This window comes from Oryzias latipes, chromosome 2 (assembly GCF_053564925.1).
Source record: "Oryzias latipes strain Hd-rR chromosome 2, Olatipes_Hd-rR_3.1".
Lineage (NCBI taxonomy): Eukaryota > Metazoa > Chordata > Actinopteri > Beloniformes > Adrianichthyidae > Oryzias > Oryzias latipes.
Genome location: NC_136238.1, coordinates 19,734,995 through 19,761,460, shown reverse-complemented (window position 1 = coordinate 19,761,460; position 26,466 = coordinate 19,734,995). Strand labels below are relative to the sequence as shown.

Sequence of the window (26,466 nt, the reverse complement as noted above, 5' to 3'; positions counted from 1 at the left end):
GACAGGTTGCCAGTCTGTCGCAGAACCGCAGTCACACACCCATGCTTTTACACTTAGGGAGAATTTAGAGCGACCAATTAACCCATGAAGCATGGTTTTGGACAGTGGGAGTCCCCGGAGCATGCACGGGTAGAACATGCAAACTCCACACAGAAAGGTCCCCCACTGATGTTATGTTTCAGGTCCTTGAACCAGGGGCCTTCTCGCTGTGAGGCAAGAGCGCTAACCACTGAGGCTCCGTGTCTTTGCAAATGGCTAAGTGATAAATGCAGGGACAGAAGAACAGGCTGTGACTTAAAAAAAAAAACCCAACAACAATAAAAACAGTAGGCTGCCTGGAGTCCTATTACAATATGGATATATTGCAACAGGTGATTCCCAAACAACATAATATTTACATAATAACATAATATTTATGACATTAATTGGTAGTGGATGTTACCAGAGTCTGATGTTCCACTGGTGGTGTTATCTGGTAATATTATTAATATTAATAAAGTTGCTGCCACTTTGTCAATATGCTGCATTGTGCTGGGATGAACAGGTGTATAATTAGCATATATAAAAGCTATCCCGGACAAGCCCCCAATGATGTCACATCAACAGGATGGTCTGTGGATTAACCTTTAACATAAGGATCATATGCATTTATTTAAAAGTTTTAGAGCTAAGGCGAAGCAAAAATGTGTTTGGTCAACCTAGATAAATAAAATTAATAGGACAAAACCAGAACTTAACAAAAATAACAAAAATAAAACAATGCAGAATGTATAGGGTACCTAAGCCGCACAAACTTACATCCTTTAATACTCAGGCGATACTTTACTGCCCACAGACATAGATACAACTGCGAAGGATAATAGGTCTCTGTTCTGTAGCTTTATGATAGGATACAAAAGATACAGATACGCATCGAAAAATTGACCTAGTACTGGAAGTAACAGCAGTATCAGTTGAAAACCACAGACACAAACAAGATTATGTTGCATCAAATCGATCCAGAAGTAAATAATTGGTTTCTGGCAAACTTTGTTAGTTCTTCTTCCTGTTGTGCTCTCTACTGTCTTGTGATGCAAGAAAGAAGTCATCATCTCAAGCTCGTTTCTACCAAGTCAGTCAATTACAATTGGCTGAAGGTGAATCACAGAGAGGGATGTGTGCACTTAACATGACGACCCTATCTTTTCATAGCATTTCAAACAACACCTGATTAAATTAATGACTTTATCTTAAGTAATAAATAGTAAGTCTTTAACTTGTTTGTTCTTTGTGGTTACAAAAAAAAGTACCCGTGATAAAAATAAGAGTTAAGTCTTTTATACTATTGATTCATGGACCATGCATGAAAATACATATCGAATTATGTGAGCGGGAACAATAAACACCCCTTAACTTATGGGGATTGTGAGCTCTGATTGGTCAGTTTGCCAGACCACCTCCTGGGGGTTTTAGTGACCGTATCAAAAGACAAAACATGCTTATCAACATGGATAATAACTAAGCCAGAAACAAAAAGGTGACAAATCAGATTTCCTGAAACGGAAAAAGACTGAAAACTAGACTTTAAAACACTCTGGGGGTAATTAACTGAAATTAAGACAACAGTGGAGGATTGACAACCTAAAGGCCCGTACACACCGGGACGAATATTCGCCAGGCGTTATTCGCCAGCGTTTTTCGTCACGTTTTTTGTGTTCACACCCAGGCGATTTTCGCTGACGATGAGTGGAGTGAACATGCAATTTCATTCCCTGACATTAGATGGCGCTTAATGTAAAACAGAAATACTCCTGTACACAAGGTGGCGCTGCGCAACTTTACGCTTCTTAAAGTCGCTTTTCACTCAGAAGAAGAGAGCAAGTATTTACGCGCTTGTCAGAATCAAACAAAGAAAACATGAATATTTCAAGCACCAGTTGCTCCAACTGGTGCTTGGTTCGGGGATATTTTAGAATGTCCGTCATTATTGCTTCGCGGCAGTGTAGACGCTACTTGGCGTCTATCTTCTTCGCTGGTATGTGTGCTCAGCAAGGCAGTTTTGTGTTTGAGCGCCCCCAAGTTGTGTTTTACTGTAACTTCAGAAGCTCCAGACACGTGAGCAAAAGCGCCGTTCTCATTGGTCGAGTAGATTTCGACGCGACGCGTCGAAAAAAAAAAACGAACCCGAGGCGTTTTTTTTTTTCGACGCTTTAACGCCTGGCGTTTTTTCGCGTCGGTGTGCACACTCTCATTGGTGCCCTTTGTTTAGTCACGAGGCGTTAAACGTCGGCGAAAATCGCCGGCGAAATTCGTCCCGGTGTGAACAGGCCTTAAACCTTGTGTAAAAAGTCGGGGACATTTGGAAAAAAGAACACGACAAAGACGCAAAAAAAAAACTGGATTGTAAAAATGAATTTAAAGCCAAGATACAACGTAACACAACTGCTTAGAAAGTCAGCCGTTTATAAACTATTCTAATTATTTCCATGATTATAATGACTGTACATTTTTGTCTAAAAAAGTTGTTTTAAATATTCTAAGAGAAAAAGATACATTTTGGATTAAAACTGCATGTTAGGGTTTTTAAAGGCGGCCATCTTAGAAAAAAAAAAGTCCCAACAATGAATAAGTATAGTAACACAAACAGTTGAACATTAGCCTTAATTAAAACTTCATGAGTTTGGTTTTGATTAAAAAATAAATAAAATAAAATGATATACTCATTAAAAAAAAAACGCGAAATCAATCAAGTAAAAAAATGTTGTACCCTATTAACCGAAGTCAAATAGCATCTTTCTGCTGCATCGCTACTCTGATCTTTGCTGTTTCGTTAATTTTTAATTTTTCTAGACTTCTGACAATATTGTAAGCATAAATCCATTACAATGTACAACAACAATATTAGATTTTAACATATTGCTTATTTTTTAATGCAAATTCTAAGCTAGCTTTGCCTTGTTAAGATAATAATTTTAGGTTCGGCCTATGTTAATTTTTCTTGTTTTCATAATAACAAAGGACTAAACTCAGTTTCTAATTTAAAAACTTACACACAATGGAATGATTGACTAATAAATTAATTGAAAAGTGTTGTGTGTATGCAGAATTTAAATTACATTATGTTCAATAAAGTGAATAAAACATGTATTTGGAAGAAGGTTGTCTAAAATACTTAAAATGTGTCCTAAATTATGTAAAAAAATCCGTTTTATAGATAGTTTATTTTTTAGTTGTTTTTCTGAACTATGTGCTGGTTTCATGTTATGTCTAGTGTTATGGTGAGTACTGTGCACTCCCTTTTTAAACCTTGCATACATTTTTAAATCACATCATTTAATAATCAATCAATAAATAATCACGCAACCTAAAAGTGTTAATTTCAAAACATTTGTCACTGTCATTTATTTTATTGTAAAGTTATTATTAAATTGGTAAGTTTATTTAGTAACCCTATTTCTTTCACGTTTTACTACTGATTATCCGAAAAGCGGAATTATTTTTATTCTTAAAGGCAGTCCTGGTCTTCCATATTGTTTTAAGCTGATTGTTGATCCTAATCTGATAAAAGTGATGTTGATCTCATGATGCTCTGAGTTAAAGCCCGCGTTCAGATTCACTGTTGTGCAGCTGAAAATGGCTCATAAGCATCACAGGTGTATATAAATAAAGGACAAATGCAGTTCTCACTAACTTATGGTTTTACTTTTGTTTGGAGTTCAAATGTGTTTGCATGTGTAAATGTGTGACTGAAGCTTTTGTGCATGAAGATGCTAAACAACTCTAAATGAGTTCTGCTGTGGAAGGAAGCCTTTAAAGTATGCACACGCTCCCTGTGCCCATTTCAGCCATTATGTAACTCACATTTTCTCAGGATATTAGAGCAAGAACGGCTTTTGGAACCGTGACGTCATTGAGACGCTTTGTGTAGTATTTTACTTCGAAGTAAAACCTGAAGTGGATATATTCATCTTTAGTAAATAACAGTGTTTAGAAAGACAAAAACTGATGTAGACTTTGGTGGGAGCAACATGCTAGCTGTCACAAATATTTATGTTAGCTTTGAAAGCTCTCACACAACCCAGAATGCACTGCAGGCAGTCTCCGAGCCATGTGGAGGTTTGATTTGATGGAAACCCTCACCTAAAGTCACGTGCACAGACTTTGTGCTCCCCGCAGGCGGCTGAAAAGCATCCTGGGAAAGGGGGATTCTTTGCCAAGTGAAGCAGAAATGGCTGAGGCAGGTTGAAGAAGCGACGGACAGCTTTTATTCACCACTCCCGTTTGTGATCCGGGCCGAGCAGCCGGCGGATACAAAAAAAACCCTGACTTTCCTTCAGCTCTTTGTGTATTCTCCGTGTGTCAGGACGAAAGGCTCATCTGTGCAGTCAGGCGGCGCAGCTCCAGCGCTGCTGCCCGCCGGGGGAAGGAAAATGCCACAACGCGTCACCGTGGATGTGCGTCTGCGGCGCCACCTCTTCTCATGCAGCCGTTCCAGACGGCGAGGGAGGCGGTGTGTGCAAACGGGGAAAAGAACATCAACAGACAAATGCTGCAGAACCAGGAAGAAAACACTGGAAAAATTAAAATTTCTCTTCAAAGAATCCTCATGAATTAGACAAAGTTTTCCACCTGTCTCTCAGCTCCTCTGTAAATAATGCAGAGGATTTGTCAGGTTTATTAGAGCAGGTTTTTTTATCTTCTATGTTTGGAAACAGCAGCAGAAAACAGGGTGGACGGCTGCTTTGAGCCAATCCTAAAACAGCCGCTCAGGTGGAGCCGAGAAAGGCCAGATGTTTGTTTGCTGGAGCCGACTTGAAATGAGCAGATGGTTGAATCTGGAGGAAACAGACGCGCTCGGTTTGAGCAATGAACAACATAAAGGCTTTTTATTTGGCTGATTTTCTGACAGCTGTTGATAAGATAGTAGAAACTAAAATATATGAGTCGGAGATTACAGAACTGTGGTTTGTTACGTTGGTAGAAATTCGTTTTCTTACGAGACAAGATTAACAATTTAAAGATCGAACCCTGATTTTTACCTTTGACATGACATGTGAATAGCTGCTGTACTTGGATAGCTCGGTAGGTTGGAGAAGGGCTGGCATGCAGGAAACCTGGGTCCGATTCCCAATAAGCTTCATCCAGTGTTGGTCCTTAGGGTAGCCCCTTCACACTACTGGCTAACTATGTAGTCACAAGGGGACTTAAATCCAGGTTTTGTCTGTGCCGGTCCCCAGGGGTTGTGTCTAGGGGTGTGTATTGGCAAGTGCATCGCGATACAATACGTATCGCCATCGCGATACAATACGAATCGCGATACAATACGAATCGCGATACACGTCCAACGAGACGATAGCACCACAATCTGCATTTTTATTCCTTGTGCTATCTTATGGGGTCCAGATGACCCTGCCCTTACATTGACATGTTCTCCCTACCATGACAAAGGTGGATAAAGGTTAAGAGGATTTCACATAATCTATGGACTCCAGTGAAGATCACAAAGCATTGAAGAAAAGCACTGTCTTGTGGGGTCCAGATGACCCCACTCCCCCTTGGATAGCACAAGGGTTAAATGGTACTAGCAGCAACTAGCTTTGGCTTCAACTTTAAAACTTTTTTACCAGATTATAATTATTTAGCCATTAATGTTGTTTAAGTTGAAACTGCCAGACTTGGAACAAAGATTTTCGGAATACTTGAATGTGAAAGTGGAGATTAACTAGTTTGGATTTAGAAATGATAGATCTCCCAAATGAAAGTTAGTCCTGCATGTCTGCAGGTTCATGCTGCTTTCAGAAAGAGATTAGCAGCTGTGGTTTGTTAATAAAGCAGAAATACCGGTAAGTAGCTGGTAGTTGATGGCTTTGTGGTTTCTGTGTTGATTATTGATTGGCTGGTGGTTCTTTGCTTTGAAGCAGCCATATGATGTCATTAGAGCAGAGTTGTTGTGGATGAGGTAGTAGGTAGAAGTTCATCCCAGATTTTCCCACACTCTGGTAGTTGCATAATGAAGTCTAAACTCTCTAAACCTATGAGCTTTATCTTTTCGTGTTTTGTCTCGTCTTTCAGCCTGATGAGTGTCCTTCAAGGACTGTTTCTCAGAGAGAAAATAATGTTCCTGACTTCTAAATCTGAAAAAAAATAAACTGGACTGGTTGACTCTGCGTGTTTGCCAGACGGAAAATACTATTCAAGGATGTGGGTGATGGGGGATGGTTGAAAATTAGCATCAGGTGTCCAGTTCAAAAACAAAAGGAGATACGGGAAAGAAAAACTCCACGAATAAAGATATGCAGGCGGCGTCCAAAGGTTTATATTCAGCTCAAGAAAAAAGAAAAAGTAACAGAAAAATATGGCAATTTTTACCAGAGCCAACCAGCCAGCCATCCTTCCAAAAACTGTTTCGGCCAGGGCGCCAAACTAGTCAGGACCGTCTCTGATGACATGATGGAGTCCATGTGATTGGTCAAATGCGTAAAGGGCTGTATTGGATCATCTTTTGCGATACACGTATCGCACAAGCTGATCTTGACGATACTTTTTTTCGGGGTGTTTTGTGTAGGTCTAGATCCAAATATTTTGACTAAACTGAAACAATCCTCTCTGACAGAAACTAGCAGAAATGCAGCCAAACTGATAAAAAAAAGCTGAAGGATTTAGGCCAGAAAGGGAGCAAAAATGATCAAAAAGTGAATAAAGACTTTGGTGTTTTTTGGAGCTGATTGTACATTTTGTCTATTTGTGTTGCATTTGTAATAACTACTAAAAACACACACACATAAAACACATAAAACCTCCAAAGAATGCTAGTTTTAGATACAGTGGGGCAAAAAAGTATTTAGTGAGCCACCAATCGTGCAAGTTCTTCCACTTGAAAAGCTGAGAGGCCTGCAATTTTTTTCATTGGTATACAGTATAAAGGTAGGTATAAAGTTTAGACACATTTTCCCATTCATTTGAATGAGAAAGTGTGTCCAAACCTTTGGTCTGTACTGTCTGTACCTCAGCTATGAGTGACAAAATGAGAAAATAAATCCAGAAAATCACATTGTCTGATTTTTAAAGATCTTGTCTGTAAAGAATGGTAGAAAATAAGTATTTGATCAATAACAAAAGTTCAACTCAATACTTTGTTGTAAACCCTTTGTTGGTAATGACAGCAGTCAAACGTTTTCTGTAAGTCTTCACAAGGTTTTCATAAACTGTTGCTGGTATTTTGGTCCTGCTGGGAAATATTTAGGACCACAGTAACAAAGGCAACCATCAGTAACACACTACGCCGCCAGGGGCTGAAACACTTCAGTGCCAGACGTGTCCCCTGGGTCCCCTGGCTGGGTTTTTCAGTATGGAAACCATCCAAAACACACTGTCCAGGTAACTAAGGAGTGGAGCAGTTCAAGGTCCTCGAGTGGTTAGCCAGTCTACAGATCTCAACCCGATAGAAATGGTTTGGAGGGAGTTGAAAGTCTGTGTTGCCCAGCAACCGCCCCAAAGCCTCACTGCTCTAGAGGAGATCTGCATGGAGGAATGGACCAAAATACCAGCAACAGTTCGTGAATGCTTACAGAAAACGATTGAGTGCTGTCATTGCCAACAAAGGGTATATAACAAAGTATTGAGTTGAACTTTTATGGATGACCAAATACTTATTTTTCACCATACTTTAGAAATAGATTATTTAAAAATCAGACAATGTGATTTTCTGGATTTGTTTTTCTCATTTTGTCACTCATAGCTGAGGTTTATCTATGATTAAAATTACAGGCCTCTGTCATCATTTTAAGTGGAGAACCTGCAGAATTGGTGGCTGACTAAATCCTTTTTGCCCCACTGTACCTTCAGATAAGGATTAGAACTGAATCCATCAGAGTAACAGCTGTTGTTGGATGTTCTGGAGATAAATGTAGGGAAGCAGATTGAGGTGGTGCTGGACACTGTGAGAGGAGGAATAGCGATGATGTTGGTGAAAGTTGGAGGTTGGATGTAGTTGAGGAGGACATGAGGGTGGTTGGTGTGAAGGAGGAGGATGCAGAGAAGAAGGTTAGATGGAGTTAGATGAGTCACTGTGGCGCCCCCTTAAGAGAGTGGCCAATAGTTGAAGAATAAGACCGGAATTAAAAAAAATAGATGCAAATTGAGCAGACACGTCAGAAAAAGTCACTTAATATAAATAAAGAAAAAAAAGGCATCCAAGTAGATGCTCTTGAACATCAGCCTCATGGAGATGTTGAGAGAACTTAATGAGAGAACTGGTCTTTGAATCATGCTGCAAAAGAACGATAACTCCAGATCTCACAGGCTGTCCTTTTAGCGTCTTGGAAACCAAACACGTCTTGTTTTGGATGGAATCATCGATGCAGAGGACGCCCGACCTCGCCTGCAGCTGCACGCCATCCGCCCACAGCTCGCCGTCACGTTTGCGACTGCAGCAGCTGATCGAGCACAGGCTGGGAGCTGTGATGCTGGCGAGGACGGGTTGTTTCCGAGACACTGTAGGGAGAAAAACCAACAACCTATTGGTACATTTAGAGTGAACTTTAACATACTTTTTCTTGGAAATGAAAGGTTTTGCTCCACAAACACATTTTAAATCTGTTTAAATTTCAGGTTTGCACCACCCAGTTTGATATTTTTACCTTCATTTCACCATTTTTGGCATCTTTCTCCGTTTTTCTGAGCAGATCCGCGAGGGTTACACCTGAGGAGACGTGAGAAATCCTCTGCCTCTTAGTGTCAGCGCCTACAGAGTTGTGCTGCTCTTTGTGCCTGAAAATAACTGTTATGTAGCTAAACATTCAAAAAAAGAAATAACCTGGGTTTAGTATGAAGTTTTCCCAGTTTTTTGGGGGAACTTTTTGGCGGCAATGGTTTGTTCTGGGTTATTGTAAACAAAATCCATTTGTAAAATCTCCAAAAACCTGAATCTTAAAATTTTGCCGTTCAACGAGTATTCAAGAAAAGCTTAAATTTATAATCTTAAACTAATCTCAGAAGGTCGTAATTAGATTCTAATGGTCTATAGAAGGGACCAACAATATCATATAGAACACTTTTATATTGTCTTCTATGTATAGAGCAAGCAAGAGGAGAGAAACACCCTCCAAGAAACCTCCAGCAAATCCAGATATTGTAAGCGAGACCATCAGCTGATTAAAATTTTCTTGAAACCCAGAGTTTTACTTTGAAATAAGTGAGTTGGTATGAGTGACTGCAAAATGTGTTCAGCTTTGTGACATAGAAAGGACTTGTTGGTCCACCCAAATGCTAATCTGCAGAACATTTCCATATTAACGACCTAATCTAAGATATAGAAAATAAAATTAAACACGAGTGTTTGTGAATGTTAAACGATGCATACGCATAGAAAGTTGTTTAATTTTGGTTTAAAATCGGACTTTTTTTTACATGAGGATTACAAGAAAATGCTCTCTCCTGCCACCAACATCTGGTGGCCATTTGAGGAACTGCAGCCTTTTTTACTTGGAGATTGCCTTTAAATCTGAGAACAGAAAAACACATAACCCCACACTAGTAAACACAGCTTTCAATCAACATTAAAGTAAAATCTACTCAAATCAAAGGTAAATGTACAAATTTACACTTGCTAAATGTGTGCCTCATATCCCGACCCGAGGGAAGGTTATCCATTAAGAGATTTTTGAGATTTTGGTCAATATTAATGTTATAGTCAAAGTTTCTTATAAAATTACAGGTAATAACTTTTTCATTATTAATTAGTAGGAAAGAGTTTTAGGGCCAGTTTACAAACTAATATATTTTTTAAATTACGACTTTAAAGTCCTACAATTATGAGAAAAAAGTCATATTTATGACTTTAATCATCTACTAAAGGACTTTTTCGTAAATTTACAACTTTGAATCTCGTAGTATTACTTTTTTTTTGTGGCCCTAATGGTCTGTCCTAATTTTGAGATTTAGCAAAATGGAAAAAAGACATCATCACTTGCGTATCTCTCTTGACAAAAAGAACGGCATCATGGTTGATGAAACTTGTTGGCTCAATTCTTTAAGATTCAAATGTTTATAAAGAAATTCTTTACATTTACAGGAAGTTTTTGTAAACCTTTTGTCACCATCATACAATATCTTTGACAGTTCTACATTTCTGAGGCTTTTGATCACAGATACCTTTTTGTCTTCTTTGTGGTCCAGTAAACAGAAAAGTGAGAGAGTTTATGTCCGTCTCTGGTTCATGTCAGGAAGTCAAGTTTCCCCTCCAGAACATTCTGAAGCCGAATTTCGACCTTCCCTCTGGGAATGCAGAGCATTCCCCCGTTAAGCCTGAGCTTGCTCTGGCGGTGTCCTCTCGCCTGACCCGCCTTCCGGACAGTGTTTCTGCGTGACACAGACATGTGACGGCGCCGCACTTAACGGCGTCATCCTCACCCCCGTCACGTTTCCAGAGCACATATCGATCGGCATTTCCCAAGAGCCAGCCGGGGTTTATCGGCAGGCCGATTGATGGCAACAGATGCTCACGCATGCTTGTCCAGGAAGCTGACATGTGTGTGTGTGTGTGTGTGTGTGTGTGAGGGGGGGGGTGTGTGTGAAACAATCATCCCTCCCTGTCCAAGAGGCAGGATGCTGGCGCGGTAAAGTGTGCCAGGAGCTCGCCGCTTTCTGGCCACTTGCTCACCAACCTGTTACCTTCTGAATCACACCGAGGCGGCTAGATTGCACTCAGCTTTTCGTCAGACTGCCGGCTTTCCAGTGCCGGAGCGGAGGAGACAGGTCTGGATGGAAACATTATGTGTCCTCGCTTAAGTCTTCAGACTCCTCAGGTCAGTGATAAAGTTTTAGATCAGTTTTTAAAATTATTATTATTATTATTTAAATGTATTTTTAAGTTGTTTTCATATTTATTTTTTAGATTTATTTATTATTTTATTAGTTTTTTTTACTCTTTCTTTTATTGAATTTACTTTTATTTTTATTTGTTTTTTTTTTTTAATTATTTTTGAGTTTTAATTTTTGGATGATTTCTTTTTAAATTTATTTAGGATTTTTATTATTTTATTCAATATTTTCTCATTGTATTTGTTTTATTCAATTTAATTCAATTTTACTCACACTCAATGAGATCATCAATACTCATCGGTCATCTACGACACCGCGAAGCTGCCAGCGCTCAGGAAATACATAATGTCGGTTAAATAACAAAATTATAACTCAATATCTACATTTAAATGTAAACTTCTGTACTTCAGAGCACACCCACCTGATGGAATGCGTTTCTCCTCCACGCCACGCACACGTATGACACGAATCACCCTATCAATGGAGGGATAGCCAACCCTAAGTCCCTTCAGCTCCTTCTACCACAGCTTCAAATGCCCCTACAATTGGAGCAATAGAGGGGAGCCAGAAGGGTAGGGAAGCAATTTGGATCCGGCCGGAGTACTGGGCATTTCAGGTTTTTTCGCGTTCAATATTCTTGCATACCAGCATCGCTACGCACGTTTCTACGACCGTTTTCGCACAAAACAGGATAGAGCCGGGAAAGATGAAGCCTAGAGCAAGATTTGCACTGCTTCAAAATTTCACACCAAGCCTCTTCCACCTGTAGGTGGCGGACATGCGCTGGTAAACAGTAGAAAAACAAGAAGTTTGTCTGCTTGTCTAGTATTAACACCATGCATAAACATGCATTCAAGAATCAGACACCTTGGACAGACTAGTGTAAATCCGGGGTCAAGGGAAGCGTGGGTGTATCTTGTACTTCACTCTTGGCATATTTGAAATGGAACGTACAATTACTGTGTGTATGGTGTAAAGTATTTATAAGGCTATTGTAAGTTGCACTGATTTAGGGCTGTCAACATTTTCGACAACGCTGACTAATCAACTAAAAAAATTGTTGACACTAATTTGGTATGTATCGATGTGTGTGTGTTTTTTTTGTCATTTAATATTATTATACATAATAACCACCAGCCGATCATTGGGATTGTACTGCACAACAGGAGATTTAGAAGGCGGTATGGCCCGTCCTCAACCATAGCAGAAGAAAACAGACACAAACTTACGTTTCATGCTGCATTCACAACCAGCCGCGTGTGGTGCATTCAAGAACGCGCTCTACGCGGTTTTATGAGCCAGTCACACCGGACTGGCCCCAGACACATAGGCAGCGACGTGGAGAAGAGTCTTTTTCTTTTGTGTATTTACTGTTTATAAGCTCTCGTCCGCCCTCTACAATAGGAAGGAGTTCGGTGCGCAAAGTCAACGGGGTGCAAAGACGTTTTGTTTTCGCAATTCTGTTCCTTTAAATGTTTGTCTTGGAGTTATATTTATTGGACCGGACACAAAACGCAATTATTAATGTCTCCTTCGTAATCATGCTTACGTCCGTGTTTTGTAGCGGACGCCACCCACGCGTCTCCACTAAATCTGAGTCCCAGATTGCTCACAGTGCTGTGTTGATGCCATTCAATTTGAACATCTTCAAACGATTGAACTGTAGATCTTGCGACTAGACTTAAAAACCTGCGTAGCACAAGAGATGGCTGTACAAGTGTTGGCTACAACCTGTTCCCCAAAGAATACCTGTAGAAAATAAAAATGTGAATGAAAGTTTTCGTTCAACGGACTCATAGAGCAATGTACAATAATTCGTGCGTGCCACCAGCATACCTTGTAAAGTTTTGCCCACTTTTAGCCCACATAGGGGCAGACTAAAACCATTTAGTAGTTCGGCAGGAGTCCTGATCATTACAAAGTCCTTCAAACATAAAGGCAAAGTAGAAACAAAAGAAATCAAACCAAGACGGACATGTTGTCCACCATTTCTTGGACAGAAAGAATAATCTTTTAAGTCATTTTTACAGAGTTTAAGCAGCACAACTAAAAAAAAATCGAAATATATATGTAGATAGATGGGGGCAGATCCATAAAAAACTTTTTTCATCCTTCCAGTTTAGAAAATAAAACATGTTCCAGTAAAAAAATTGTGAAAAAAGGGAGAGTGGCGTACAAAAGCTCTGCAGTCATGTTTGTGCATGAAGTACATGAACGTCTCTGAACTTTTATTGTGTCATGATGGATAATACTGATCTTTTTGTTTCAATAATAATAATAATAATTCTGATGTCCACTTGGATTAAATCCTAATTCTTGACACTTTTACAAGACAGTTGTGATACAAAATCGTGCAACTTTTTATTTCTATATAAATGTCCATCTAAAATGATCTTGACGGGCCCTCTGACCGGTCCAGTGAGAACGGGCTCAAGAAGAAAACATTTATTTTCTAAAATCTCAATTTATCAGATTGTCAGTTTATATTAAATCGTGTAAATATTTCAGCTCTTTGTTATCACAGAATAATTTTTAAACGCTTGCTGCGCCGATGATGTGGTCATTGTTATGTTTCACAGAGCAGCTGCAGGTTCAAACTGACTCCTCCAGACGCCTGAAGCTGACAAAGATTTGTTCTCAAAGTCCAAACTGTTCCTCTTCACCTGAAGAACTGCTTTGTTCTTCTCTAAAGTCAGCCGTGCTTCTCAACCACAAACTACCCGCTCAACGCTTGGATCTCTTTCTGCCATCCCGGACTCCTAGATACTCTGCCAGCTTCAGTAGCCTAGATTCCAGCTGAATTTTCTCAACAGACAACAGACATTTTGATGGTACGAATTCATTGTACCTATTAAAAAATCAGAACAATTGAAACCACTAACTGCAGACATACACCTGATCGACAACAAACATATTTAATGGTAAATGGCGAATACTTATATAGCCCTTTTCTACCTTCTATGAAGGCCAAATGGGTTTACAGTCACAGTCCCATTCACCCTTTCACACACACATTCACACACACATTCACTCCGCTGCCGAACACTGAGGCCAACCTACCACCAGAGGTGGGGTTCTGTGTCTTGGCCAAGGACACTTCGACAAGGACATGGGAGTGCAAGTCGGGAATCGACCTGCAATTTTACGATCATGGGTCGACCGCCCGACCGCAGTAAATTCATTCTGCGGTTCCCAATGGTTACTTTTTAAAGTTAAAAGCAACTTCAAAAATATTACGGCTTTTCAAAACAAAATGCAATCTATTTAAGCTGATGTTTTCTTCATTTACAGAGCATTCTCAACTACTAACTGCTAATGTTCTGATACACTAACAGCAAGTCTTTATTTTTTAAATATTAAGCTTTCATCTATTAGTCATGTTTATGTTTTTGCACAGATGAACACACTACATCGGTTCATGTTCGACCCCGCCTTCTGTGTTTTTCACAGCTTTTTTCTAGACAAATGGTAGGCCATTCTTGCTCTGATTGGATCAAAAGCTATGGCTCTTGTTATTTTGAACCGTTTTAAAATAAAAGATGTACTCATGTTTACATTAAAAAAACAGCTTTTAATATTTTTAGCACATTTAAAACAATTGCAAAGACTGAGAAACTGTGGGATATTTTTATTGATTTATAATAATTCATACTGGATGTCAGGGGCGTCGATTTGTAGTGTAAAGTCAATGTTCAGACACGATCTGAGGTCCTGCAGTGCAATCTGGGCGTCGGGCGCAGCGCAGCAGGGACCCAGCTTTGGGGATGTGACATTTTCAGGGACTCGATCAAAGAGTAGGAAAAAAATCCAAGATGGTCCTGAGCCATCCATTTTCTTAAGGTCGCGAGGTTGCTGGGACGGTCCCTGTTACTGTTGGGCGAAGGCGGGATGCACCCTGGGGAGCTCAGCAGCCTTTGATGGAGCTGTAGCAATCGCGCCCTTTACGACGGCACCAGCAGTCCGGACTGACCCTTGGCGGTGGTGCTCACTAGCTCAAGCTCTTTAGTGTCACGGAGGGATAACTAGCCGTAAGACAGCTCTTTCTAAAAAAAAAAAAACAATGTTCGGACAGCGCTAAAGCTTCAAATGCCCCTACAGTTGGAACAACAGGGAGGAGTGCGACGGGTAGGGAAGCAATTTAGATTTGACCTGATGCGTGTAAGAAATTTGAAAGCAAGCATTACTAAAACTGGGGACAAACTTTCTGTGGTTGTCCCGGAAACAGCTTGTACCATTGTTTTCAACCTTTTAACACCTGCGTTGTTTTTCTGCAACGTTTTTGAATAACCGTAACTCTTCGACCGTTTTTTTCGCAATAAAATACAAGTACATTTCGCAACGTAATTCCAACGGATTTCCAAGGCTTTACAATAGTGTCGCATATTAGCGCAAAGCTGCTTTTCTCTGCTTTTAGAATTCCCTGGAATTGCCTTATTTGCGAAAAACAGTCGAAGACTTACGGTAATTCAAAAAGTGTTAGCATCAAAGATAGCGGTCCGGTGTTGATGGGATAAGGATGGTGCAGTTTTGGATTTTTTTTTTTGTCAAATTAAAATTCATATTTCCTAATTTCTTTAGAGAAGTAAAGTGAAAGAAAAATCAGGTGGTTCTCTTATTTGAATGGATTCATCATCTTGCATTAGAGACAGTTTCATTTTGAATGTGTTGAGGGGTATTTTTGGCCCATGTTGCTGCTGTGCAGAGGCATTCAGGAGCATGTGTTGCCTAATGTGCGTCTGTTGCTTGAGTCATGGAAAGCGTTGCCAATGTATGGTGATTCGTAAGGCAGCAGAAGTGTGGTGAGCAATGCTTTATGAGGTGGTTGCATAACTTGGCCTGCTAGGGATGAAGCGCAGAGGTTTAGCTTCTTTCTTTTCCTTCCTTCTCAGTTTCTCCTGTTTGTATTGCCTCAAGTCTAGCCCTTGTGCTATTTTGTGGGGTCCAGATGACCCCCACCCCCAATGTTAACGTGACTTGCTGGGAATTGGGTCATCTGGACCCCACAAGACAGTGCGCTGAACCTTTTTTCTTCAATGATCTTCACTGGTGTCCATGGATTACATGAAATCCTCTTCACTTTCCTCATGGTAGGGATAAGACGTTAATGTAAGTGTGGGGTCATCTGGACCCCACAAGATAGCACAAGGGTTAAGATGTGAGGTTCAGGTGGATCCCAGAGTCTTCTATGATTGCCCGTTCACAGTGCTCCTCTGTAACCGTTCTGGGTCCTCCCATGTGCACTCTAGCCTGAGGCGGGGAGAGCAACGTGATCTTTCAGAATGTGAGGTCTCGTTGTTGCAAACGTAAAGAAGAGGTCAGATGTTTTGCAGGAATCTGTGGATCATGAGACAAACGTCTGACCCGGCTCTCATGGCTTATCTGAATGTGTTGTCTGAGTCTGTGGGTGAAAATCAGGCTTCGGTCTCAAGGTTAGTTGATATGTTTTCACTGTGATAGTGTTTGTTCTTTTTAATGAGTGTCTCCTCGCTTGTGGATTTCCATAAAGAAGTGGGAAAAATGTAAGTTTTCCCGTCCATCTTGGACCGTGGGAGCACACATTGGCATCTCCCATTCAGTGTTGGAGGGTGCAGAGGAGGCCCTCCCACTGACAGGAAGTTGTTTTGAAACAGTGCACCTCGACCCTGTCGTCAGTCACGACAGTGTCCCACGCATGATCATGTTTTTCAGCTGTCGGAGGAATCTGTTCCGTGACCCTTCAGCAGTTTCTCATGTCTGCAGAAAAAGCTGTTGTTGTTCGAGTAAAGGGATTTTTCTGGGGGGTTAAAAGATGCAAGTCAATTGTGAGACTATTAAAATCCAACAAATGGTTCAATTGGTGAGGAAAACTCGAAAGTCCTGAATTTTCATTCAGTTTTTCTGAACATTGATTTGCGCTCTCATCCACATTTGCGCACAGATTGAAAAACACGGATTATGTGTGTGAGCGGTGTCATTTTTGCCAAAAACGACGAAAGTAATTGATGTCAGCTGATTTAAATAACAAAACATTTTTCCTAGTTTAGTTTTAAGACGAATAGCTCATTTTTTGTTGAATTGGTGCATTTTGAGCAGGTTTCATGAGTCACAGGGTTAAGGCCTGTTCACACCGGGACGAATTTCGCCGGCGATTTTCGCCGACGTTTAACGCCTCGTGACTAAACAAAGGGCACCAATGAGAGTGTGCACACCGACGCGAAAAAACGCCACTCGTTAAAGCGTCAAAAAAAACAAACGCCTCGGGTTCGTTTTTTTTTTTTCGACGCGTTGCGTCGAAATCTACTCGACCAATGAGAATGGCGCTTTTGCTCACGTGTCTGGAGCTTCTGAAGTTACAGTAAAACACAACTTGGGGGCGCTCAAACACAAAACTGCCTTGCTGAGCACACATACCAGCGAAGAAGATAGACGCCAAGTAGCGTCTACACAGCCGCGAAGCAATAATGACGGACATTCTAAAATATCCCCGAACCAAGCACCAGTTGGAGCTACTGGTGCTTGAAATATTCATGTTTTCTTTGTTTGATTCTGACAAGCGTGTAAATACTTGCTCTCTTCTTCTGAGTGAAAAGCGACTTTAAGAAGCGTAAAGTTGCGCAGCGCCACCTTGTGTACAGGAGTATTTCTGTTTTACATTAAGCGCCATCTAATGTCAGGGAATGAAATTGCATGTTCACTCTACTCATCGTCAGCGAAAATCGCCTGGGTGTGAACACAAAAAACGTGGCAAAAAACGCTGGCGAATAAGGCCTGGCGAATATTCGTCCCGGTGTGTACGGGCCTTTACACTCACAGCTCACTAAGGTGAAAAACCTGAACTCCTCACTGTTTAAGGAAACGAGGATGACGCAACAAATGATTAATGCAAAGACGAAAGAAAATTTCAATCCTCTTCTTCAAGATAATTATTTTTTGTCCAATTTAATCTTCCGGACAATTGGGCGCACCGTCAATGAATGGTCTATTTTCGAAATTATGTCATAAAGCTCACCAAACTATAAGGTGCATTAAGCGAGACAAAGGAGTGAGAGATTAGTTAGACTTCAACTGTAGAACTTGTTTGTAACACGCTAAACATTAGTTTTCTAGCCACATTAGCGTATTCACAATATATGTAACTCCCAAAGTTGTTTGCAACACTTAAGAAAAATAGACTGATACCTGTAAAACAAAGGTTATTGTGACTATGGTAACTCCCAACCTTGTTAGTACTATGTAGGAAAAACACAATCCGAATCCACTACATGTTAGCCACATTAGCGTGTTTACAATACCTGTAACCCCCAACCATATTTGCAACACGTAAAAAAAAGAGGACTTAACCGGGACGAATTTCGCGCGCGATATTCGCCGACGTTTAAAGCCTCGTGACTAAACAAAGGGCACCAACGTGAGTGTGCACACCGACGCGAAAAACGCCACTCGTAAAAGCGTCATTTTTAAAAAAACGCCTCGGGTTCGTTTTTTTGGTTTGACGCGCCGCGTCAAAAACTATACGACCAATGAGAATGGCGCTTTTGCACACATGTCTGGAGCTTCTGAAGTTACAGTAAAACACAACTTGGGGGCGCTCAAACACAAAACTGTCTTGCTGAGCACATATACGTAACAGCGAAGAAGATATACGCCAAGTAGCATCTACACTGCTGCGAAGAAATAATGACGGACATTCTAAATATCCCCAAAAACGCTCATGATACATTTTCAGCTCTTGTACCAGTCAATAAAACTCCCCATGTTCTTCTCTTCTTGTAACTATGGGATGTACCCAAAATCGCTGTCTTTTCCGGCGTCTTTCATCATTCAACAGAACAATAATTTCTTCATCGCTGGAACTGGAGCTAGAGCTACTGGTGCTGGAAATATTCATGTTTTCTTTGTTTGATTCTGACAAGCGCGTAAATACATGCTCTCTTCTTCTGAGTGAAAAGCGACTTTAAGAAGCGTAAAGTTGCGAAGCGCCACCTTGTGTACAGGAGTATTTCTGTTTTACATTAAGCGCCATCTAATGTCAGGGAATGAAATTGCATGTTCACTCTACTCATCGTCAGCGAAAATCGCCTGGGTGTGAACACAAAAAACGTGGCAAAAAACGCTGGCGAATTACGGCTGGCGAATATTCGTCCCGGTGTGTACGGGCCTTAATACAGCTAAAACAAATGTTACTTAACTCACAACCTTGTTAGTAACACGTAAAAAAACACACAAAAGTCGACACGCTATACGTTAGGCACATTAGCATGTTTACAATACCTGTAATTCGCAACCTTAGTACCATGTAGAAAAAACAGCTACACGTCTGAAGTCTTAGCCACAATAGCATGGTCAGATTTCCTGTAATTTACAACTTTGTTGACAACACATAAAAAAACAGACTGATACAGATAAAACAAACGTTACTGTGACTACGCTGACTTCGAACCATGTTATTAATGTGTACAAAAAACACAGCCAGACACTATACATGGTAGCTGCTTTAGCCTACTCATATTAACACCCAAACTTATTTGCAATAAAACAAGACTGACATTTTGACAGAGTGCCGTGTACCTCTCAGCATCGCTGTGACATCAGTAAACTCAACCAAAAATAATTCATATATAAGGTGCACTGCCATGTATCCATGTATATATTTTTAATTCAAGGCTTTTAGGTGTGCTTTATACTGCAGATAAAACAGTAAAAATATTTTTTGTCCATGATTTTAAGGTGTGAACACATGATTTGCTGAGTATACTTCAGTCCAACTTTAGCAAATCATAATTTTTCGTAAAAATTTTCATCCTCCGTTGTTTAGCTACAGCCTCTCAAACTAAAAAAACACAAAGTTTATTAGGTAAGAAAAAAATAAAATTGATCTGAGTCTTTGATTCTATGTTCTTCATCATTTGATTTCAACATAAATTTCTCCGAAACAGAATAGGCTGATTTATGTTGAATGCATAAACGGTCAAAGAGTGTACGATGTTTAACAGTCGCTGGTGAAATCTCTGGTGTTTTCTATAGTGTTTGTCAGTAAACCACCAGCAAAGTGTATCACACTCAGACGGCGTGAACCCAAAGTGTGTTTGTGAAATTGACAATGGACATACTTTTATTTCACGCAGAAGCATCAACCTGTGACCTACTTGTGACTTTTCTTACCAGAGCAGTGATGTTGCATAAATTCACGCTCAACTGTGTTTATTAATAGAGTTTATTAATATTTATGGAAAAACCTCATTTGATGCAGACTAGTTGAATGGGGTCAGACGAAGAAAGTGTGTTTGAAAAAGATTAAAACTGCAGTTTTCAAATCCTAGAAAAATTCAAATACTATTAATTTTGAAGTACATTTAATTTTTCAAAACTTTTCTTTAAAAGGAGAGCGTCCCTGTGGCTTCCAGAGCCACAGGAAGTGAGGTCAGAGATGTGACTTTTACCATCATCCTTTATGTATCATTCTCATGTGTGCAAATGCTGAAGTGAATTGGTTTAGAGGAAGATTACTGGATTAAACAATTCCTTCAAAAAAGAATGGTTAGACCAAATTTATTTGAGATTTTTTCAAAATAACAAATTGTGCCAAAATATGGGATGAAGCCTGCTTTATATTTCCTCATTTTTCCTTCTGGCACTTTTCAAAATAAAAAATTTGAAACAATACAATTCTATCTGTTTAATAGTCACGGATTATTACATACATATAGATTCATGTTGCACTATATAAATATTGTCCTTAGATTGCAAAGTCCTCAAATGTAGTTTGTTTTAAACAACTACTATGAAGTCCAAACTTCATAACAAAAACAAGAACATGTACACACAAACACACACACGCACACTGTGACGTACATGAACACACCCACAGCATCCAGACTTGCTCATTGATTGGCTCCCACCCTGTTGCCATGGGGAGTTTCAGCCACCCTATCATTCGACCTGGCTTCCAACTGAACACGACCGCCGGCTGTCTGTCAGCATCTTTTCATCGTCATGGCAACAGACTGGATGCAGGGCAGTGAGCAAAGCATTGTTGCATGTCGATTCCTGCAGTAGCAGCAGACGAGGAAGTTCCTGTAATTTATTTTCCACAGGATGATCCGTCTGCGAACACAAAACCTGTACTTTTTCATCTGCTGTACAGAAAGGCTTAATGCAAACACACACACACGTACACACACATACGCATACACACAGGCTGTGAGGTCAGTCTGCAGCGACATCCTAATCCCTCGCCAAAGAGCGATTATTCTATGACACTTTGGGATGAAAATGTCATCTGTGATTTCCTTGTTTTAACTTTTGAGGGCTTTACTTTTTATTTATTTGCGCTTCACCATCATCTTTATCTACTTTTGCTTGGATTTAAAGCACACATGTCTCAAAAACACTTTGAACACAAAAAAGTATTTGTTATAAATGGGAAGGGTTTAAAGTGGGGTAAAAACGTATTTAGTCAGCCACCAACTGTGCAAGTTCTCCCACAGAAAAAGATGGGAGAGGTCTGTCATTATATCTTAATGATATAATGATATAATATATCATATACCTCAACTATTAGAGACAAAATGAGGGGAAAAAATCATGAAAATCCCATTGCACGCCGGCAGAATAAAGAAAGAATAAAGAAAATGCACTTAGTGTAGTTTAACACAGCGACATATGTTTTAGAGGAAGTCCGATTGGCCGTTCGACTTGTCAACCAAGTGACATATTACACGGTGAGGGTGGTGATTATTTTTTTGTTTATTCTTCTGTAATGGCCTGTGATCTACCGTCACATCCAATGTAATGAGCCCCACCTTGTCTCGCTCATAGTTGGAGGTATACCTATGATGAAGATTACAGTTCTCTCATCTTTTTTCTCATCTTTGTTTTTTTTTTGGGAGTTTTTTCCATACCGCGAAGGAGGGTCAAAGGGCAGGGATGTCCAGTTTAGTTTAGTCTGTTTAGTTATTTCAGTTCAGAATTTCCCTATTGAATTCTTTGTATTCATGATCCTTTTGATTTTATGTTTACAATTACTGCGACGAAGCCCATTGAGATGACTGTTGTGATTTTGATCTACATATATAAAATTGAATTAAATTGAATTTACGTGGAAGAACTTGCAGAATTGGTGGCTGACTAAATACCTTTTTGCCCCACTGTATTTGACCATAAGCTGGTCCTTATTTGTTTGCTAAGGAATTACTTTATAACATTTCTTAGTCATCTTGGTTGCTTTTAAATTTTTCACTGTGGGGCAGTGAGTGCACTCACAGCGACTTCCCTCTCAGGATGACAAACAAAAGAACATGGGTTTAATGCAATTGTAATGCAATTGTAAAGAGGATCTCAGCAGATGTAGCAAGTAGACATGTGTCTGTTATGATCTACTGCAAGACAGAAATGGCAAGCATTGTGTTTTTTGTCCTAAAACAAGCACTTTGGTTCTATTATATATATTATTTATGTATATTATTTAGTTATATGAACTGCAAAAATAACTCGTTTTTCATTAAAAAAATGTGTTCTTTAGTCTGCTAAAGGTAATCTATGGTCATTTATATGGATATAGTTTACTCTGAAAGGTTTAAGAAATGCTTAAAATAGGCCTATTATGGGGTAAAGAAGTACGTCCGTCCTTTCCCGACATCCTAGGAAGACATATTTAAAGAAATGAGAGACTGAGGAAAAAATATACATGGCATCCAATTCAAGTGAGCAATGAAGACAAGATGAGGAACGAGTCACAGGACAAAGGTAGACAAGAAACAAAGGAAGAATAAAAGGAAATAACAATGAAGAGACTCTTGGGGGAGTTCCATAAACATCTCTAACTCACAAACCTTTTCGGTTAACTTCCCCTGATGTGGAGAAGTTTGGCCAAGATGAGAAAGAAACAGTTTCAAAGACTTGCTGAACTTTGTACATTTTGCTAGGCAGCGTTATTTATCAAAGAGTTACAGTTTGGCAGGTAGAGGTTGTTGACAGGTCAGGGTTGTCCAAGAAGAGGATTGGCAGATAGACTTGAAAAAGCAGGCTGGTTGGAGACGAGGCAGGTAGCTGACATGTGTAAACACAAAGTACGACAAAGGTGAAAACAAAGTCAACACCGGGGTGTTGATTTCCTTTCTGGGACCAAAGCTCTGGCTTGAATACAGATAAAGCTTCAAGCAAAGAAGAGCGTGGTGTGAAAGCTAAGCAGAGAGTGCTGCCTTAGGATATCACAGAATTAGAGTCCATTCTCAAGGATCAGACAAATTTGGCTAAAAATATATGTCAACAATTATTCGGGGTGTTCTGAATGAGGTGTAATCTCCTTACTTCCCCTTGGTCGCCCACAGCGAGGGCGAGAGGCTCTTATGTTACCACCCCCCTCTGTTTTTATTTGCTGTATTTTGTCATCAGGGATGCAAAACGGCGTGTTCTTGTTTATGTGTGCAAAATATAAGGCTGCTTTAGGGATGCAGTGACTTTTTTTGGAAGCGGATCTTGGTCACAATGGTTTCTCAAAGATTTCTCGATCCTTTGGGGAATTACAAAGTCAGGTTATTGGATGCCAGCTTGTAGGCTAGGAGCCCATGTTAGTACAGCCCAGTTCTTACTTAAAGTGTGCTCATGTCTTCAAAGTTTTTGGCTCCTGTTGGAAATGACCATAAACACCTTACTTAGAAATCGACGCACTGCTCTGCACTTGCTGAAGGAGGTTTGGGCATTTGAGCGCTAGTTCACGTTGCTCGTCAGCGTTTTACAGAGAGGTTCACTGTCTCCATCCATCCATCCTTTTTCTATTGTCCCGTTTGGGGTCATGGGGTCACTGGAGCCTTGCCAGCTACTTTCAGGCGAAGGCGGGGTACACCCTGGTCAGATCGGTAGTTCATTGCAAGCTGTAGACCAGGACCGGGCAACTCCAGGCCTCGAGGGCCCATGTGCCTGCATGATTTCCAGAAATCCAAGCCCTACTCATGACTGATTACATGGTTCAGGTGTGTCCAGCCATTTAGAACATGCCAGAACAGGGTATGTTGGAAAACATGCATGAATGTGGCCCTCAAGCCTTGGAGTTGCCCATCTATTTCATTTCCTCCATTTAAGAGAGTTTAAATGACATGATCAATTCCTGTTTTACATTTAGTTACAAAGCAATGCTGTGAATTCAGAGAGACAAAAACCATTTTCCTTCATTGTATCTCTCCAAAGCATTGATCCATCTCATATAAACGTGACGGCTCTGAAAGTTTTGAGTCGACCTGATTGCTGACACAGCAGATAAAGACATGTAGGTGTAAAAGTGTAAAAGCCGACGTTGAAGGTACGACTCGCTGGAAGGTCTTTCTTGCTCAGAATCACAGATGGAGTGATCTTCAAAACATCTCCAAACTTGTGTTCGACACGAGAAACGCGATCCCTGACATTGACACCAACAGGAAAAGTACGCACTTGGAATCCTCTTCTTGATCCTTCGATCCACATATGTATACTAGAAGATGTTCTCTTGCATGAACTTCAGTAAAACAAGGATCAAGCTTGTCTCTAGATGAAGGTGGTAACACACTGGTTTGAACGTAACAGATCATTTTACATCAGTTGTAGTGTCTAATTCTGGCCTCCTTACTAACTGTGCTTTGATGTGTTGAATTGTTTGACTCCTTTACCCAAGAAACCTAACTGGTTGTGCTCAGTGAGGTGTTTGCACATATGCGGTTGCTGTTCATTACTGATGAGGAAGGTAGTCATCATTTAAGACGGAAAATGAGATTCTGTTGTTACAACCTGGTCCTGATCCTGATCCAGTTGACTCAAATGAACAATAGTTTGAATTTGACCTCAATTTATTCTCAATTTTCTCTTCTCCACAGGTAAAACTTCAAGCCTTGGCAGCGCTCCGTAGCCCCCTGTGTGGATTGCCTCCCACCTAGTCATTTCTCCCCCCTTATCTCCGCGTCCACCTCTCTGTTTGTGATGGAGACCACCCTGGAGACGCTGTTGCTCCAGCCTGAACAGGAACCGAGCCCCGAGCGTCTGGACGGTTGTGAGAGGTCAGCGGGACACTACAAGGTGGTTCCCTCCGTGGTGTGCTCCATGTGCTGCCTCTTTGGCATCATTTACTGCTTCTTCGGTGAGTTTTGGAACATCTGGCCGTTTGTAAACCTTCAAGCGTAATGAGTTATGCTTCCTTGCGCCTTTGCAGGTTATCGCTGCTTCAAAGCAGTGATGTTCCTCACGGGGCTCATGTTCGGCTCCGTCGTCATCTTCATGCTGTGCTACAAGGAGCGCGTGCTGGACACCCAGCTGAGCGTGGAGGCCTCCGTGGGCATTGGCCTCGGTATCGGGACGCTCTGCGGCTTGGTCACCATGCTGGTCCGCAGCGTGGGTCTGTTCATGGTGGGCCTCTTGCTGGGACTGCTGGTGGCCGTGGCGACCCTGGTAGGCATGGAAGAGCTCTCCGACAGCCCGCCGCGCTCCGTCTGGGTGCCCCTTGGCGTGCTGCTTGGCCTGGGCATGCTGTTTGCCGTGTTGACCCTGCAGTGGCAGCGCCTTTTCACCACTGTGTCGACAGCGGTGTTCGGTGCAGCAGTCATCACGGTGGCTTTGGACTACTTTGTAGAGCTCTTTGCCCTCGTGCTCTACATGTACGAGCGGATTAAAGCAGAGTCTGCTAAGCCTGTGTGCTGGATGACATGGGTGGTGCTGGGGGTGTGGCCAGCCCTCACCCTGCTGGGTGTCATCATTCAGTGGAAAGTGACTGCTGAGGGGTACTCCCACACTAAGGGTAAGCGAACCAATTTGGCTCTATTTTTGGGTTTGTGTTTGGTTTTTACCTGTGATCAAACAAAATGAGGTCTAAGAGCAGCAAGATCTTATTTTTTCAGTCATGATTCAAGGCTAATGACCATAGGTGAGGGTGGGAACATGCTTTGATAAATAGATCCATAAATGGAGAGATTTGCATTTTGAGTCAGCTTCTTCTTGTCTACAATGGATTGATACAGTGACCGCATTACTCAAGCACCTATCCGCCTGTTGATCTCACGCTTCATCCGTCCTTCATTTGAGAACAAGAACCCAAAGTCCGTAAACTCCTCCACCTGAGGTGGGAACTTTACACCTACATCTGGTGGAGAACCATTGCCTTTGACTTGAACTTTACACTCAACAGCAAACCAGACTTGGGCCCATAGTTAGGATACATAGTTAGACAGTAAAGTAAAGCAAAGGTCTTGCCCAAGCTCATCGCTCTCCCTGGTATCAAACCCTGGTTTCTCATGTGCCAGTTCTGCACTTAACAACTGACCTATCCAGGTGCCCTAAAAATCATGGGCATATCATGTCTACAAATATTTAGTTCTAGTTTTATTGAATTATCTTGAAAAGGTGTTCCAGGCGTTTTTGTGGATCATTTTGAACAATTGTGTTTTTGAAAAGAACTAGTTAACTATAAGTAACTTTATTAACCTCCATCTTTCCTTCACAGTAATTATCAGTCGTCAACAACGCAGGATGCAGGTAATGCGGATTCGTCAGCGGGACGACCGCTACCGTAACAAGAAGAAGAAGAAGCATGGCTCTTCCGCCAGTCATCCTCAACAGGCAAAGCAAGTCAACGCAGAGCCGGTCTACCGTCGGAAACCTAACCCCATTCGTCGCTATGACACAGATGTCCTTTCGCCGGTGAGAAACTTTAGGAGTAGAACTTGTTTT

At 40.9% G+C, this 26,466-nt stretch overlaps 1 protein-coding gene across 3 annotated transcripts in view; it reads left to right on the top strand.

Moving 5' to 3' along the window:
• LOC101160793 (transmembrane protein 198) overlaps positions 1 to 26,466 on the top strand; it is a 31,747-nt gene that overhangs the window by 1,596 nt on the left and 3,685 nt on the right. The window contains exons 1-4 of one of the 3 annotated variants that reach the window (XM_004066471.5): positions 10,640 to 10,784; positions 24,624 to 24,883; positions 24,956 to 25,537; positions 26,240 to 26,436. In XM_004066471.5, the coding sequence (XP_004066519.1) occupies positions 24,727 to 24,883; positions 24,956 to 25,537; positions 26,240 to 26,436 (936 nt within the window). In that variant the 5' untranslated portion in view covers positions 10,640 to 10,784; positions 24,624 to 24,726. Of the gene's footprint in view, positions 1 to 10,639; positions 10,785 to 16,069; positions 16,230 to 24,623; positions 24,884 to 24,955; positions 25,538 to 26,239; positions 26,437 to 26,466 lie in introns of those variants that run through there. The other 2 variants (XM_078933928.1, XM_023962807.2) reach the window with 2 other exon arrangements.